The 18,556-nt window shown below is 42.2% G+C and overlaps 1 protein-coding gene across 1 annotated transcript; it reads left to right on the top strand.

Moving 5' to 3' along the window:
* The first annotated feature begins 3,111 nt into the window (after positions 1-3,111).
* On the top strand, positions 3,112-14,496 carry FST (follistatin). The gene is made up of 6 exons (XM_068271770.1): positions 3,112-3,267; positions 4,456-4,647; positions 8,040-8,258; positions 8,443-8,667; positions 11,705-11,935; positions 12,660-14,496. The coding sequence occupies exons 1-6, from the start codon at positions 3,183-3,185 to the stop codon at positions 12,740-12,742; spliced, it is 1,035 nt and encodes a 344-aa protein (XP_068127871.1). The 5' UTR covers positions 3,112-3,182; the 3' UTR covers positions 12,743-14,496.
* The last annotated feature ends 4,060 nt before the right edge of the window (positions 14,497-18,556 follow it).

Below are 18,556 nucleotides of genomic sequence, written 5' to 3'. Positions count from 1 at the left end.
CGCAGATTCATTTTCCGCTGCTCCTATGTGACCCTGGCCGTGGGCGTCATCGTCAGCGAGAGTGTCTTGCGCAGGCGCAGTAGATATTTTCTCTTACAGCGCCTGCGCAGGACGCTCTCGCTGATGAGAGCGCGAACAGGGACACATGCAGCCAGGGCCATGCAGGCGCAGTGGCCATCGACTGAGCAGTCGGTGGAAAAGGAAACTAAGCTGGTGGCGGGGGAATGGAGGATTGGTTTGGCACGGAGCAAGAACAGGAGGCTGCAGGGGGGCAGTAGAAGCCCCAGTAAGTTAAGCTTGTTTTTTTTTTTTTTTTTAGAACGCTTTAGGTTCCCTTTAAGAAGGCACTGAAGTAGGAGGTATACGGAGGCTGCCATATTGATTTCCTTTTAATCAATACCAGTTGCCTGGCAGCCCTGCTGGTCTATTTCTCTGCAGTAGTATCTGAATAACACCAGAAACAAGCATGCAGCTAGTCTTGTCAGATCTGACTTTAAAGTCTGAAACACCTGATCTTCTGCATGCTTGTTCAGGGGCTATGGCTAATAGTATTAGAGGCAGAGGATCAGCAGGGCTGCCAGGCAACTGGTATTGATTAAAAGGAAATAAATATGGCAGCAAACTTCTATTTGACTTGTAATGAGTTAGAAAAAAATATATAAATGACCTCTAGAGGGCGCTGCACAACCTCCTATTTCTCCAGCAAAACGTGAAGGGAGAAGGAGGAGGGGGATTTCTGAAGTGAGCAAAGTGCCCCAGAAGTAGAAAGGGCGATAACAGGGGGGTGCAGCGGGGTCACTCATTTACCAGTCTGCTTTAATGTGTGCCTGCAGGTGGTGTGGCAGCGTGTTTTGTCCTGGCCTCCCAGAGCAGCCTAATGAGAGTGGAGAAGGGGGCAGAGCGCTGGGCTCAGGCACCCAAACAACTGTCTTCTAATATTAGCACGCCTGTATCTCTGCCTCTATTATAGTGCGCTCAGACACATCCCATTGGAATGGGATCTTTTATGAAAAGATTAGTACTATCTCCTGCAGTTGCTGGAAAAAAATCTGTTATCGCTGAGTTATTGCCAGTGAAAAGGGGGCGAGGAAGGGGGGAGATGTGTAGAGCGACAAATCCCAGTGACCTGCGAGCGAACGTCCAAGAATACCGTCTGCATACTTCTCTGTCTGCGCTTGTCCTTAATGCCTAAGGCTGGCCACACGGTTCCTTTTTGCCGCTCGATTCTCCCGTTCGATCATATCACCGCTCGATTCTGCAGTCAATTCTCTTATCTTCCGTTTGTTTTTTCTTATCTTTTTCCATTCACTGCTATCACAAATTGAGCGGCGAAACGATCGGACTTGTCGGAAATTATCTATCGATCCATCTATCTGGCTCAAAAACACGGTGTATTCCCAGCTTTATGCTGAGTACACACAATGCAATTTCTCACCTGATCGAATGGGAAATTGCATCGTGTTTACATGTCCAAAGTGCACCTGATCGATAATGCGATCGAATTTTCCAATTATAAATGCGCCAAAAATGCGCAAAATCGCATTATTGATCGGGAGCCGATTGGACGTGTCGGAAATAATAGTCCCATTCCTTTTGGGCGGGAAATTGCATCGTGTGTACCCAGCATGATACACACAATGAGATTTTTCTGGCAGATTTCTTGCCAAATCGATTATTTCCAGCATGTGCAATCTGATTTCCGATCGATTTTCTGCACACTTCTATGGAAAAGCGATCGGAAATCAGATAGGACATGCTGGAAATAATCAATGTTGGCAAGAAATCGGCCAGAAAATCTCATTGTGTGTATGAGGCATCATTACAGCAGAAGAATAGACATTTAGGGACACACAGAGCAAAAGGCAGCGTTTGACTCAACCATCCCCATTTTCTTTTTTTTTCCGTTAAGCAATCGTTTTGTACAAAAGGAAATATCGCCTACTCAGTTTCATTGAGCTGTGCCAAAAAATGTTATAAATGAGCCTCCGCCAACATGAAGGGGGGGGAAAGAATGCCAGACTGTGTGCTTAATAAACTGGCCCTATAGAAGTTCATTATCTGTGGGGCAATCGCTGGGACTTGGAAAAGAGACCGCCTACGTTGTCCATTCCAGTCTGATACTCCAGACGCTGATTGCCTCTCGCTCAGACTGTCACTTGGGGTAGCAGCAGCAGAGAGAAAGTAGGGGGGGGGGATTTGGGGGGGAGACAGAGTCTTGATTTGTCCCATTGTAGCTGGAAGGCGTAGCAGGAGGTGTTGAAGGTCTTTACAGTTTATTGTACAGCCCATTGGATGTCACAGGTCAGTATCGGGGAAAGAAGAACCCCCTCTAATATGACAGCTAGTGCTCAGCAAGTATAATCACTGACATGAGAAACCTATATAGCACACAATATATATATATAAATATTTACAAACATCAAATTCCAGACTTCTTTAAAATACTATTCCTATCTGACTTGTCATGTTGCATAACTAGATTGCTTAGAATGAATTGACAGCGACAAGTCCCAGCCCCTGGGGTACGTGTTGAGGGTCTCCAGGTCATCTTCTCTCTCTCTCTCTCTGGCCAGGAACTGTGATCCAGGGTCCTCCAGGTTTGCAGCAGGACAGCCCCACCACCATCCAAGGGCTGGGATGAGCTTGCAACGTTGTTGTCCATGAACAAACAAAAAAGTTTAACTGTAGAATTCTGGATGAGTGAGTCAGTCCGCAAGTGCACAAGGTGGTCACTGATCTCTTCCCTTCTCTGCTCTTCTGCAAAGTTCTCTGACATTAGACTGAAGTGTTCCCAAGACCTACCTATACCCCCTATCACCACCACCCCAGTTACTAGTAAGAGGAGCCTGAAGAAGGTTGACAAATGTTACCTGATTCACTGTGAATTTTATATAAAAAAAATTCTCCACCCCCAAAACACTCACTCTCATACACACACACACACACACACACACACACATACACATACATACACACACATACACACACTCTCTCCCTCTCTCTCTCACACACACACACACATTGGGAGACCGCCCACCGCAGACAGCTAAGACCCCCTTATAGATTTAAAGAGAGACTGCATAGGCTGACGTTCATTCAATAGAGCGATCACAGAGTGTCTCTGCTTCACTATCACATCTCTCCAAGTTGAGATCGCTTCTCTGCTGTGTCTGGGACTGAGGATGTTAAATCAAAGAATTCGCCCCGGCTTGCTTGTACTCCTTGCTCTGTCTCTCTGTCATTACATGGAAGATCACACAGTCCAGGGTAAGAAACATCAAGACAATATTTGCATTTTATTTTTTATGATATTTTTTTTTATTATTATTTTTTGGAGGGGTGGGATGGAAGTGAGGAAAGGAGAGGGGATTTTTTTGGACAATATTTTGGAAGAAGAAAAACTTTTCAGCTCTCCTGTAAAGCTGTGGATCGGATTCGGTGCTGCAAAGTGCTTTGAAAGTGTTTTTTTGTTTTTGTTTTTGTTTTTACTTTCTTTTTCCAAGTGGACTTTTAACCAAGTCAGCTGTGATCTGTAGTTTGCTGGAAGTTTTTTATATATATATTTCCTTCTGATGGTAGGCGACTCAAGTTGAAAGCAAGGCTAGACACAGGCAGGAGATGTTATCAATGGAGCAAAGGAAGCCTCAATTACTGAGGGCATTATCTGACTCTCCGATGTCAGTGCTAGACAGTCATGCATAGTAAATGGGGTAATTAGGACTCTATTTCTCTATGAGGGTTTTTTGTGGGGTTTTTTTTGCCTTTCTCCCCCCTTTATTTATTATTTATTTTTTGAAGTTCTTTACTTGCTAGAAGTGGGATCCAGATATTATTGCAGAATTAGGAGATTTTGAAAGAATGTGGCAATGCAGTTTAGTCGCTCCTGTGCCCACTCACGTTGCGACAGAGTGCAAGTCTAGTGAAAGGCCTCCACAACTGACGTAGGGAAGTGTTTAGGTCTGCAGGGGTTAATGCTCTGCATTGCTAAAGCCTAGTACACACATACAATTTTGATTGGCCAATTCAACCACCTCAATGTAGTATGATAGCCAACTGTATGTGAATACTATGAACAGGTTGTGTGGGTAATCTATTGTGCTACTCGGAAGTTGTAAAATTGGCCAATAAAAATTGGATGTGTGTACCAGGCTTAAAGCCTAACCGATTTTATCACCTCCATTTAGTATGAGGGTCTACAGATATTGAATACTATGAGCAGATTGTGAAGGTAAACCCCCTCAAACTACATGGAGGTGGTAGAATTGTTCAGTGATTGGCCAATCATAATTGAAAGTGTGTACCAGGCTTAAGGCAACAGAGTGAGGTTACTCCAGCAGGTTATGAAACAAGACTGATAGAAAGTAAACAGACTAGTGGAAGTCAGTGCAGAGCACACGTGTTGGGGTCATTTGCTGCTCAGTGACACTGATATGGCTGTGGCGCTGTGTCTTGCAGCTGGGAACTGCTGGCTACAGCAATCCAAGAACGGCCGCTGCCAGTCTCTCTACCGGACAGACCTGACCAAGGAGGAGTGCTGCAAGACTGGCAGGCTGGGCACCTCCTGGACTGAGGAGGATGTACCCAACAGCACCATCTTCAAGTGGGTGATCTTCAATGGGGGAGCGCCACACTGCATCCCCTGCAAAGGTGAGGCAAGCATCCGCCAGTGCTGGGATGATGGATATTATTATCTATTCATCAAAGATTATTGTCTGGATTATTACTATGTGAACCTAAAGCTATTCACTGGACAACTACTGTTATTATTAGAATATCAGTTAAAGGCATCCAATAATTATTGGCTATATTATTATTATTTGCAGTGCAATTGGCTACATTATTATTAGTATAGTAGTTAAATTTACTACTAATACTGCTAATATATTTATAGCATTAGTAGTAGTTATGGCGTATTGATTGTTGTTCTTATTAATGGTAGATTTGTACCCTTTATTTCTAAAACAAGTGTAAAGAGCTGAACACTGCATGTGCCTAGGTATTCTTTATTTTTTACCCCGCCCCCTGTCCCATTAAGGGTTAAATAACGGTAGTGTCTATGTAGATTATTGGGTTGTAGGTTGGGGGAGGATAGTTCTACAAGCTATTCTGTATTACATGGTCAGGCCAGGAGCACCCTAGGAATCGCAAAGCGCTATCGCAATCGCTAACGCTTAGTGTAAGCATTTTGTTGGTGATTTGTGCTGCGTTTCCTGGTGATGAACTCATATACTATGTATTGTAGCCCAGACGTTTACAAAATGCTGCATGCCCTGCATTTGTGATCTCCAAAATCGCGACTGCTCTAGTGGGCTCAACACCATCGCCTCATACTAGCACAGCGCCGGGGATTGTCAGAGTTTCAAAGACAAGCCCCAAATCGCTGTAATATTCCCCAGCACTTCCACAGACATTATATTCATGTACAAGGGCATCAGTCAAATCAGGTGCATGCGGCTACTGGACAAATCGGACACTGCTATTCACTTTCATAGAAATTATCGGCAACCCAATATTTATTTATGTATTTTTGCTGTTTTTAGTATCATTTTTGTGGTGGTTTTGAGTTGAGTTCAAGCACCTGGTGGCATTCTCTCGCTCTTTATCATTTTTGCTCGGCTTTTTTTATCAGGTCGGTTAAGGTTAGGCGTCAGGAATTAGGTTTGTGCAGGGGAGCAGTTAAGGTTGGGCACCAGGAAGGGGGTTTGTGCAGGGGAGCAGTTAAGGTTGGGCACCAGGTAAGGGGTTTGTGCAGGGGGGGGGCGGGTAAGGTTAGGCATCAAGAAGGGTTCTGTGAAGGGGGGGTGGTTAAGGTTAGGCGTCAGGAAGGGGGTTTGTGCAAGGGGGTGGAGGGCTTTTAAAGTTAAGCATCAGGAAGGGGGTTTGCGCAAGGGGACATGGTTAAGGTTAAGCACCAGGAAGGAGGTTTAGGGGGGGGGGGCAGTTAAAGCATCAGGAAGGGGTTTGTGCAGGGGGAACGGTTAAGGTTAGGCACCAGGAAGGAGGTTTGTGCAGGGGGGGGGGGCAGTTAAACATTAGGCACCAGGAAGTGGGTCTGTGCAGGGTGGTTGTGGTTAAGGTTAGGCACCAGGAAGGGGGTTTGCATGGGGGGGCAGTTAAGGTTAGGTATCAGGAAGGGGGGGGGGGGGGGCGGGTAAGGTTAGGCATCAGGAAGGAGGTTTGTGCAGGGGGGGGGGTAAGGTTAGGCACCAGGAAGTGGGTTTGTGCAGGGGGGGGGGGCGGTTAAGGTTAAGCACAGTGGGTCTGTGCGGAGGGGGGGGGAGAGCAGTTAAGGTTAGGCAACAGGAAGGGGGTCTGTGCAGGGTGGAGTGGTTAAGTTTAGGCATCAGGAAGGGGGTCTGTGCAGGGTGGAGCGGTTAAGGTTAGGCATCAGGAAGGGTGTTGGCAAAAGGTGGGGTGGTTAAGGTTAGGCATCAGGAAGGGGGTTTGTGCAGGGGTAGTGGTTAAGCTTAGGCACCAGGAAGGGGGTTCGCACAAGGTGGGATGGTTAAGGTTAGGCACCAGGAAGGGGATTTGTGCGGGGGGGCGGGGTTAAGGTTAGGCATCAGGAAGGATGTTTGTGCAGAGGGCGGCGGGTAAGGATTAGGCATTGTGGGGGGAGGGTACTGTGTGAGAGAAGGGTTAGGTTTAGCTGTAGTAAAATATCGGTAGCATTTACCAATATTTTCCTATCGAAAAACGCTGTAAATAGTAGAATATTAGTTGTACCAATATTCTACTATCGGCAACTTCCCTACGCCCGTGTTTCCCTGGTGCCTGTTTTTCACGTACGCTGTACAACACCTGTGAGCATGCAACATGTATTCACACTGTGTATGCATATCAGTCTTGTTGTTGGTGACTACGTGAACAAACACACACTTTCACATCCATTCACACACACCCTCTCTATCTCACAAAGCATACAGTCACAGTCACACTCTCATACACACACACACACACACACACACACACCCACTCTCATACACACACACACACTATGATCACGCGCACACTCCTGTGCACACATACACTCACACGCGCGCACACAGTCTCTCAAATATACACACGCGCGCGCTCACACACACTTTCTCACATACATACACACACACATGCGCACACCCACTCTCTCACATATACACACACACGCGCACACCCACGCGCGCACACACACTCTCTCAAATATACACACACACACACACACTCTCTCAAATATACACACACGCACTCACACACACTTTCTCACATACATATTACCTGGAAAGCTGCAGTATGTGGCCACCTAGAGTTTGCACAGAGGGATTTATTAAAATGAGAGACATCTGCACTTAATTTTGTTGCAGATTTCTGGAAGGCAAAAACCAAAACCTGTGTGTGCGTCTTTGAAAAACATGTTGTGATTTATTTAATTCCAGATAAACTACTTTCATATTGCTTTCTTAACTTCTATCTTAAAGACACACACACATATTTTTCTTGATGAATAAAAACAGATCCATACGTTTGTCTTTAGAAAGTTGTCCATCAGTAATAAAGCCAACGTCTTTTAAAAATTAAAATAGATAAAGCAGGCGTCATCGGTGATGCAAGATGCCATTAACAGTACCATTTTTTCCACCAGATGCGATCGTTCGACGTGATTTTTACGATTAAATTGTTCTGAAAACTGTGCAATGTGTGGCGAAAATCAGTGTAAAATTATTCTCTTGTCAATTGGAACAGAAAATGTAAATGATCTAAATGTTGGATTTTACGGTTAAATCAGAAAAGAGAGAAAATACCCTAATCGACCCGTTTATGGGAACAATCGAAAATGACCTTCCGATTGCTTTCGATCATAAAAATTGAATCAAAAGATTGCATCTGATGAAAAAATTGTACTGTTTATGTGCACCTTTAGAGCAGGTTGCCTCTCTACTGCTTCATTAAATGAATCACTGGAGGTAGTTGGGAATATACAAGGGTGTTATGATAGAGTATAGAATATACAGTGTCACTGCAGAATTGTTCTCTTGTCTCATTTTTATCCTTCCATCCTTTAGAAACGTGTGAGAACGTGGATTGTGGTCCTGGGAAGAAATGCAAGATGAACAAGAAGAACAAGCCACGCTGTGTGTGTGCCCCGGACTGCTCCAACATCACCTGGAGGGGCCCTGTGTGTGGGCTGGATGGCAAGACCTACAGGGATGAGTGTGCACTCCTCAAGGCCAAATGTAAAGGAATACCCGAGCTGGATGTGCAGTATCAAGGCAGATGTAAAAGTACGTGTCATCTTCCATTGGCTGATAGTACACTTGTATGGGCGTCAAGAATTATGGTTGGAGGGATATCTGTGCATATTAATACAGAGATCTTCTGCAATGTCTGATAGGTTGAGGCCTATCTGTGCTGATGTTGTGTTCTGTGGAGAGTCCAATGACCGCTGTCTCCCTCTGTTTATTTCAGAGACCTGCAGAGATGTGTTGTGTCCTGGAAGGTCCACCTGTGTGGTGGACCAGACCAATAATGCGTACTGTGTGATGTGCCACCTCAACTGCCCGGAGCCGTCATCGCCGGACCATTACCTCTGTGGGAATGATGGTATCACCTATGCCAGTGCATGTCACTTGAGGAAAGCCACCTGCATTCTGGGTAGATCCATTGGGCTAGCCTATGAAGGAAAATGTGTCAGTGAGTATTAGCCCTGCTCGTTGTTGTATGTTTCAGCTTGGCTTCATTGTGCTAGTCCAAAGTCCAATAATAAAATGCAAGGACAAGATATTCTTACTGGTATGAAATATCCCATTGCTTGCTAGGACTTGGTTGCATAAGTGGTAGTACGCTTCAAGGAACATGCATGGTCCTATGATACAGTGCAGGGAGTAGTTGCAGATCAGAACTCAGTTTCAAGCAGCCTGCTGTTTGCAGTGTGAAACATTCTTACACAGCTTACATTTCTGCTGCCTGACAGTTGGGTGACAGTTTAAGAAGAGTCACAGTACAGATTTGCTGCTTGATGCTGTGCCACTCATCCTTTTATATGGAGGAGGAGAAGAGGTGAGTGACAGGTGCCCCACCTCCTCCATAGAAGTTCCCACAAGAACAAATGTTAGGTGACCTCTTCGTTAGTTGACCTCATCAACAACAGTGGGAGACACCTGAGCAGATTCTAGATTTTCCCAGGAGATGGTCAGACACCATAGTTTTGGATGAAGAAAATGCATATATCTAACTTAAAGCAATCATGAAGTGAGAAAAACAATATAAAAGTTAGAGACTTACCTCAATAGTGGCAAACCTCCAGATGGTCAAGACACTCCCCAGATCCTTCACCACCCACAGATCCAGCACTGGGTCCCTGTATACCTGGTTGACAAATGAACATCACATAGTTTTTTTCTGTCCAGGAGCACCATGAATGTGCGTATCTGCACTGGGCATGAGAGAAAACGGTCCACGTATGCGCAGTAGAGGTAAACGCTTGTGCATAGATGACTAAAAGCCATGCACATTGCTTCCTTCTAAATGGACAGGAGTGGACCTTGCTCACGCATGCCAAATGCAGATGCACTTATTCAAGGCCACGTTTCTGGCTGGAAGATAAACAGCGACCCAAAACGTGGAACGGTGGCCTGGAGAGGGATGTGGGAAGCCTCTGAACTATCCAGTGGCGTCCCACTACTGAGGTATATATATTACTGTAACTTTTTGTTTTTTTTTACACTTCGGGACTGCTTTATTGAAACAGAATGGATTGCTGTTATTTATTAAATACTATTGCTTCTGTTTTTGCCCTATATTATTAAATTATCCGCACAGTATTTTCTTTACCAGTTTTTAGCTACATTTTTAAAACGCCAACAGTGGATTTATATTTCATCTTCTGATGGCCAAGTCACCTGCAAGATTCGAATGTCCCTTGGAGACCCCAGTGCTACGATCTTCCCACCGTAGTTCCTAGCTCTGTTCTCTCACACCTTGCAGTCTGGACTGTTCCAGTCCACAGCGTACCGTTGCATTCTCCTTTTCCTGAAATACAGTCAGCAGGGAAAGTGGGCCCCTCATGAAGGCCGCGGCTGGTGTGCAGACTGAGGAACTGATGGCTAGGGATCTTACCCCTGGGGCCTCCAGGAGATATGAGAACATTTAAATGGTTTAACTCTCCACCATCTACTTGCTTGCTGAGTAATCTTCTTGCAAAAATGGATTGACCCTTCGAGTTTTCATTCCCTAGTGTTCAGATGCAGTACTGGTTACAAAGTAACTTTAATACATGTATTATTTGGGGGGAGAACAATACAATTTTGGGGTAATTAAACTGCGTGTCTTACAAAGTGAAGTCATTCTACAGTCAGCTGTATCAGAGATCTTTAATATTTCAAACTTTGTATCCTGTTTTATGATTGAGGAGATTAGTTAAAATGTTGTCTTTTTTTCCATCTGAGATTAAATTACGGCAAATCAAAATAGTTACTCAAGTTGCAAATAATATAGATTGAGTTACATCAGATCTCATGAAGAAAAATACACCTCACTAGCAGCCTACCGGGAACCCTGTAACGGAAATTCCCTCTGTACAGTAAAACTGAACTGTGCTGATTAACGCAGTATACTATAGTTCTTCTGTCCTCCATAGCTGCACATTGGTGACAGTGGAAAGTAATGCCACAAGTTTTAATGCTCTCCTCAACTTTTAGTTACAAAAAAAAATCTTAATTACAATTTACAGAAATCCTAAAAAAAAAACAACTTTTAAAAATGTTTTAACTGGGTTTACTTTCAGAGAACATAAAAAAGGTTAAAGCCTCTGTCTGTTCCTTTAAAGGCAGAGCGGAGGCGCTGTGAGTCCCAGCTACTGATATGTCTAATTACACTCTGATGTAGCTAAACAAATACACATATCCCAGAGCAGTAAAGTTCTACAGCATTTATATGTGGAATGAAAATGTTTCATTGTGTCCTGTGCAAGAGTTTCAGATCCACTTTAAATTGCACTTCTTTGCAACTATGGCAACTGCACCCTGTGTACTGTATGAGTAAAGTATACATTAAGATGATGCTGTGATCATCAGCACTCTACATAAAATGTGGGAAGTGCATGAAAATATACTGTGTGACTTTATCCATAGCATGCACACCCAGCTCCAACTATATCAGTTGCACAGCTTGTTTATGTCTATGTAAGCTTGTTGGTTAGCTGGTGTAAGACAACGTACGTACCCAATAAGGAGCCCTTTTACCAGCCATTTCTTGTTCATGGAAGAAGAGACAAACTAGACTTGAACTAAGACCTAAAAAGATAAAATTACCGGGAATTACCATCATCATGTTACATTGCACACTGGTTGTGGAACTTCGTTAGACAGAGAGGTTTGAAGGATTTGGAGACCCCTCCCCATGAATGTGCTCCAGCCTTGGCATTGTTGCAGAGTTTGGTAGATGACTTCAAGGAGTGCAAGCAATCTCCCTGAAGGTGGGGGGGGGGGGGGGGGGACGACTCAAAATACCATGACTGTTTTATATAAGGCTGGTAGTTTTACTTTTATGGTCTGAATCCACCAGGTGGATACAATCCCTGATGAAAAATGAAAGATTGGAGTTGTCAAATCTCAGTGCTGTCTTTTTAGTTGCTGGGGTGTTAAGCTTGTTGTCAGCAGTTGTGAATCTAGAGTGACAAGTGCACAGTACTTATAGGCCTTATTAACACTTGCATTCTTACTCTCTGCAGAGGCCAAGTCATGTGAAGACATCAAGTGTGGTCCAGGAAAAAAGTGCCTGTGGGACAGCCGAGTAGGCAGAGGGCGCTGTGCATCATGCGACGATATCTGTCCAAGCAGCAAGTCTGACGAAGCAGTTTGTGCCAGTGATAACACCACATACCCAAGCGAGTGCGCCATGAAGCAGGCGGCCTGCTCCTTAGGGTTACTTTTGGAAGTCAAACACAGCGGATCTTGCAACTGTAAGTGACTTAATCGCAACACAAAAAAACATAAGATTTCTAAAGGCAACCCCTCCGTAATGAAGACTAGAGAGAATTGGACACCAGCACCATTGCTAGCTTTTTAACCTGCTCCACTTTTAGCAGTGAAGCTGACTTTCAAGACTATTATGGCTTCTTGTGAAGGAACATTATTATTATTATTCAAAAAAAAGTCAAAGTGTAATTATTTACAAGGGGTTGCCTGAGAATATCTTTCCTTCTATTTTTCTAATTTTGCTTCTATGTGCTTCGCTGATTTGCTTCATTAACGCTTCTGAGTGACCTAACTCCAAATTCTGGTAGAAAAATGGCTCCAATGCGTCATCTTACGCAGCGGGCAACCCTACTACTAACTCTTTGAAGACACAAGCAGTACACCTAGAACACCAGAGCGCTTTTTGTCTAATTTACAGGAACCTGCAAAAAAAAGGCCCGATCCATCGAGGTCCTTCAGAACTTTCTGCTGTTAAGACTTTATAGATTTATAAAAAAAAACAAAAAAACACAAACAGAAAGGAACAAGTATTATTTTATAGAGGTGCCGTGAGGCATCGTCACTACAAGTCACATACAATGCAACGCTGTATTCTGGCTGTTCAGAACACAAAAACAAAAAAGACAGACAAACAAAAATCATGCACTGAGCTTCTGCGCTGTTGTTGTCCTTATTTAAACAACAGCTCCCCTATATTCCCCTATATAGCCATTAATGAAGAACCGGAGGAAGAGGACGAAGAAGAGGATCCAGACTACAACAGCGTCCCTCTATCTTCTATCCACTGGTAAAACTGTTGGAACAGCCTTACTGGGCAAGGATTAAAGGAACAGTCCACCCAAAACTGATATTTCGGTTACAGAGGGATGCAGATGGGCTGAAATATACACGGTCTTCTGATATCACTTGAGGACTCCCGTGGTGAGACCTTCTCATGGATACACCTGCTTCTACTTTACCATGTTCCTTGCTGCTAGTCTTCCCGAGGCAGGAGGAGGAGCCTAAAAAGTCTTACTTTATTTGTCAACAGTGTCATCTCCGGAAGAAGGCTTCAACGCACTGGCATTACAGAACATAAGGATGGCAATCTCTCCAGTGGTTTCCCCAAAGGATAAAAGAAGTCTAGGAGGTGATGCAGGCCACCTGCATCTACTGGAAACCGGAATATCAGTTTTGGGTGTGTTGACCCTTTAATGTCCATATTGTACATAGGTGTATGCTTATTTATTTTGAAGAAGAAAAAAAGTATACATATAGTTGAGTCGGGTAGACATTTATTTATACAGTGTCATGTTTTATAATTTATACATAAAATGTCTGTTTGACTGTACACCTTGTTTTGAAGAAAATATATTCGTCAAAGGGAGAGCAGTGTTATTTATTGTGAGATACCTTTTTTTTTTGCTTGTAAAGTTCAGCTGATGATTTTTCTCTTCTCGTAAGTCCATTCCTTAAAATGACCACAACTGTTTTGCTCTGTGTGCTGAACTGACATAGCAGGACTCGGAGCAGTTCTGCAGAACAGAGCTTACTGCACTGCAAGGTCCACCATGTCCCAAAAGCTGGGCATCGTGTGAAGTGCTGTTCAGTGACTGCTGTACTTCAGAATTGAGCCGTTTGCTGTTGCTTTTTTTTTTTTTTTTGTGCTTTTTTTGTTTTGCTTTTTTTGCCACAATTTTATTATTTGATCACTTTTACTTGTCAGTTCCAGTATGTTTTATTTATTGGATTATTCCTTATTCCTGTACATACATTCTTTGGGTTTTGTTTACAAGGAATCTTGACTGACCAAACCAAGCTGTCATCAATATATCAGTAGAGGGTGTTGGGGAGGGATCGGTTAGAAGGCGATTTGATAGAAACATGGGGCCACATGCAATTCACTTTTTCTCCTGGGTTTTCTCCTAGGAGATAATTTTTCATCTTCGATTTATAATAACTTTTTAGCACTTTGCAATGGAAAAAGTACCAAAAAAGTAGTTGAAAAAGTACTATCAAAATTATTTTGAGTATTTTCTTGCTCTCTGGTGGCTCAAAAGGCATTTTATTGACACGTTTAAAAATATTACCTAGGAGAAAACACAGGTGAAAAAGTGAATTGCATATGGGCCCATGGTGTTTTGGCTATAGGTTGGCAGGGATTGAAAAATTTAGATTTCCCTGCCCAAAGTCCCTGCCACTTCTAATTTACCACCTCTGTTTCATGTACAATTATGTCCTAATGTATCAAAGAGATTTGTAAAGACCTTGGTGGTGGAAGGGAGTTGGGATAGCGAAGAGTGCATCTGAGGCTTAGTTGTGGAGATCCCACCAGTAAATTTTAACTGAGATGTGCCACACTAAAAAACTATTTATGCTTACAGCTTTCACCTTAATCTGAAGCATACGTTTTGGTCAGACAACCCTTCCAGGGAGTTCCTGTCTCTAGGCAGAAGTAGCTGTTTTGTTGGTTGACCTGACTTTTAGGTTATAATTTCCTTGGGAATTAAAGTGAACCTGTCATTTCCTCTACAAAAATAAATAAAGGTCTGCATTATATATTGAATGCCCCATAAAGGTAGTAGAAATATATACTTATATATATAATTTTACTACTATGCTGGGCCACCTTTAAAAGCTGTTTTTGTAAATGTTTTTTACGTTTGTTGTACAAATAGTGCACCTTTACTTATATAATGATAAGTTTGTGGAATGTAATAAAAAGGTTTTTACAAGTACATACGGTATAAATACAACATTCTATAGATGCACATCTTTCAGTATCAGCAGACAGTGCCAACAAATGTATAGATGTATAATATGTCCGGAAAAACACTAACCAAATCAGCTCCTGCTTTCTGGGGTAAAATCTTCACCTCCTTTCCCCATTGGTGGTTCAGCTGTTCATGTGACTATTGGTACAGCCACAATAGTCAGCATACAATTTCTGACAGTAGGATTTACAACCTAGTGAAACTCTGGCAGAGAGATTACTGCCAGGCTGTGTAAGTTGTTCTAGTGATGAGTACAATGCTAATTTTTACTAACCCAGGAGCATTAAGACATTGGGTCAGTCAAGGCCTACATTTGCCAAACAATAAGCAGGAAAGCTAGTTAATTAACCAAGAGGTAGAGGACCTGATTGGCTACACTTTACTCCCTCCCTGGGGAAGTGGACCTAGAAAAACTTAGAAGAAGTCCTTTTTTTTATCATTACTGTTTGTAACATGATGGTACTAAAAGTGATGCAAGACTTAGGTACCTTTGGATTTTGGGACTTTTAAGAAATCAAGTTGCAGAGTTGTGCTGGGATGCAGAATGTGGTTTATGACTGAGGACTGTTTTGGAGCGAAATCTATCCAGTTGTATTGAATTCTCATAAACTAATGCTGGAGATATTGAGTATTTACTTGCCTGATGGTGGAATTAGGGCATTTTATTGATTAGGTGTGAAAATGTCACCTAGGAGAAAACCTAGGCAGGACGTGAATTGAATAAGGGCCTTTATCTCACTCACCTAACAATGTAGGTCAGGCTAGAAACTGTTATCAGTGGTCAACAAGCCACTTCCAGATTCTTACACAATTCTGAAAACTTGATCTTGAGTCTCCTTAAGGTGCCCATACACTCGTCAGATTGGCAGCAGATAGATAAGAAATGCATCTGATGATCTATCTGATGCGTTTTTAGAACATTTTTTACCAGGATAGAATTCCAATAGATTTCAGTTCGAAATCTATTGAAATTCGATCTGATGGCATTTTTTTGCCATCAGATTTCCATTAAGGCCAATGCAAACTGATAAGCAATCTCATCAGATCGACCTAAATTTCCAACCTGCCAGTTCGATGGAAATCCATCGAAATCCATCGAAATCGGCCATCGATCGGTCGATTGGCCAACCGATTTTCAATCGATCAATCGATCGGGATCGATCGGTCGGCCAGAAAATCGGCTGAGTGTATGGGCCCCTTAAGTGATAATTTCCCACCTTATCAAGAAATGCCCTTTAAACCACCAGCAAGCAAGTTGTTTTAAATAGAATATGAATATAAAAATGATCTCCTAGGAGATAACTCAGGAGACAGTGTGAACTGCATATGGGCCCACAGTTTCTCATAGCAGTCCACAACTAGAGAAACACATTTCCAGCTCAACTTTTAATGGTCTGCATCCCCATTAACTATCACTAGGTACATGCTCAACCTAATGCTAATCAATGGAGATTCTACCAACATGTCTTTTACTGGAGCAATCTTGAATCTTCAAGGTCCCTCTGCATTCCATCATGACTCTACAACTTATTTTTTTAACTAATGCTGGGAATACACGGCTCAATTCTGAGCCATTTAGATGGCTCGATAGATAATTCCTGACATGTCCGATCTCCAGCCTGATTGTTTCACCGCTCAATTCTGCATTGAAGACAATGCAAAAAGATAAGAAAAACAAGCTGGAGATAAGAGACTCGCCTGCGGAATCAAGCGGGGAATCGATCAAGCGGGAGAATTGAGCGGCAAAATCGAGCTGTGTATGCCCAGCATTAACCAAGGCATCCTAGCAACTAAGACTTGCATTATTCTTTAGCATCAACAAGTTGTAAACTTAGCAGTGATTTTGGTGCCAGAGTACAACTGGGTTCTATGTTCACTGAGTGCCCAATAATGTCCCGTGTTCTTTGGAAATTGACAGTTTCATAGGCTTAAATATTGGTTGAGTTAATAGAACCGTTACTGAAAGCTGAAAGGGGGAATCTTCAACATGCATAATTGTATCACTTTATTGCTAACGATATACTCTTGTGCTTGGAGAATGATGTCAACAAGTGTACTGTGGGGTCTATTTATGAAGCAATTGTGGTAATATCCAAATTCAATGTTTACCTGTATTTATAAAAGGTACCAGAAAATGGTGCTAAATACAAATGCCCAGTAAGAGAATATAAAGTTAATCAGGCGAATGTGCAGTGAAATAGCCATCTGTCTGCGGAGAACTGGCAGCAAGCCTGACTCTGTAAATATCTCCTCAGGAGGTCTCCTCAGGGAGTAGTGTTAAGCAAAATTTTTTTCAAACATGCAAATTCTAGTCTAACCAGATCCAAAATTTCCATTGGCGGATTCAGAACTTTGCACGAGGCTAAGCAGGTTTGGGAATCAGCAGCTGAATATGATTAGCCCAGTGCAAAGTGTTGTTTTTACTGTTCCATTTGAACAAGAACTTGCATATTATAATAAATGTCCTGCTCGACAGTAATTTATCTCATGGTGCCCATACACGGTCCAATTTTTTTTTCATTAGATAATTTTGTTTGATTACTTCGCTAGATCAACTATAAAGATTTTTTTTCCAATATGTCTATGTGGAATTTTATGGAAAACACAGGATAATCGTTTTTCTAGATGAAAAAAAAAAGGTTATTTTTGACTTTCATTTGATTTGATCGGTTTGGTCAAATAAAAGGGAAAATGTAAAGTTTTGTTTTGTACCGTGTATGGGCAACATAAGAGAAGGCCAAAACAGAATAATCTTTTAACAGGCATAACATTCTCTACTTTATAAGTATGGTGAATGTATTCAAACTAGAATATAATATAGATCGGGCAGAGAATCTTTTTGAAAGAGGGAAAATTATGACTAATAACAAACTGCTTCATAAGAGTAGAAGATAGAATTACCAGCTATGCACGTTGGGAAAACCACTTTAACTCTTCATAAATAGACCCTTACCAGTGATTGTCCGATTGTCCCCTTAACACCCGTATTCAGGAGTTTTCAAATATTTCACAAACCAGCTCCAAAATATCAGTTTGTTTATTTTTTTTTATTTTTATTTTTTTTACCATATCAGAGCTTTATCAGTCTGAGTTTCTTTCCTTTCCTAGTACGATTCTTTGTTTCTGATTCAACTTTATATTTTCAAGAAATAAAAAACATGACAAGCTAAATATAAATTCATTTAAATATATAGTTTTGTACTTTTTTACCATGTAAATGTGCAATGTATATAAAAATTATAAAGCGTATTTGGTATTTGTAAATAAATTATGGTTGGCCAATAAAACATTGGAATTTTCCTATGTAGCTCTGTGTGTATTTTGGTAATGGGTTTCTCAAGGCAAAGCTTGTTAAAGGTAAGATTTGTGATTCTTTAAATAATTATTATCTATTTAAAAAATACTGACTGTTTTATATTTTAATTAGGTACCTTTGAATTATGAGGCCCGGTTCACATTAGCATTTGCCAATGGAACCGGCCGTACGGTTCCGTTGTCCGTCTCACTGAATGGACGAAAAAATGCAGCAGGACCGAATTTTCCGGACCGTTTTCCGGAAACCGAAGGTTTTGCAGCACAATAGGATCCTATGGAAAATGGACGTTTTACAGCACACTGGCTGTAAAAATGGACCGTTTTCCAGGATCCAGATGGACGGATCCATACGGCCCGATCCACAAAAAAACGCAGATGTGAACCGTACCTTATGAATATTTCAAGGAGGTAGAACATCTTGAAAGGGACTCCGAGCACCTCTCATGGGTATGCCTTTAAAACTCCGACCAGTACTGCAAAGTACTTAAAGATGCATACATTTCTGTAGCTTGTGCTCTCCTCTTTCATTTGAATCGC

Source organism: Hyperolius riggenbachi, chromosome 1 (genome assembly GCF_040937935.1).
Source record: "Hyperolius riggenbachi isolate aHypRig1 chromosome 1, aHypRig1.pri, whole genome shotgun sequence".
Lineage (NCBI taxonomy): Eukaryota > Metazoa > Chordata > Amphibia > Anura > Hyperoliidae > Hyperolius > Hyperolius riggenbachi.
This window is presented reverse-complemented; position numbering and strand designations above follow the sequence as displayed.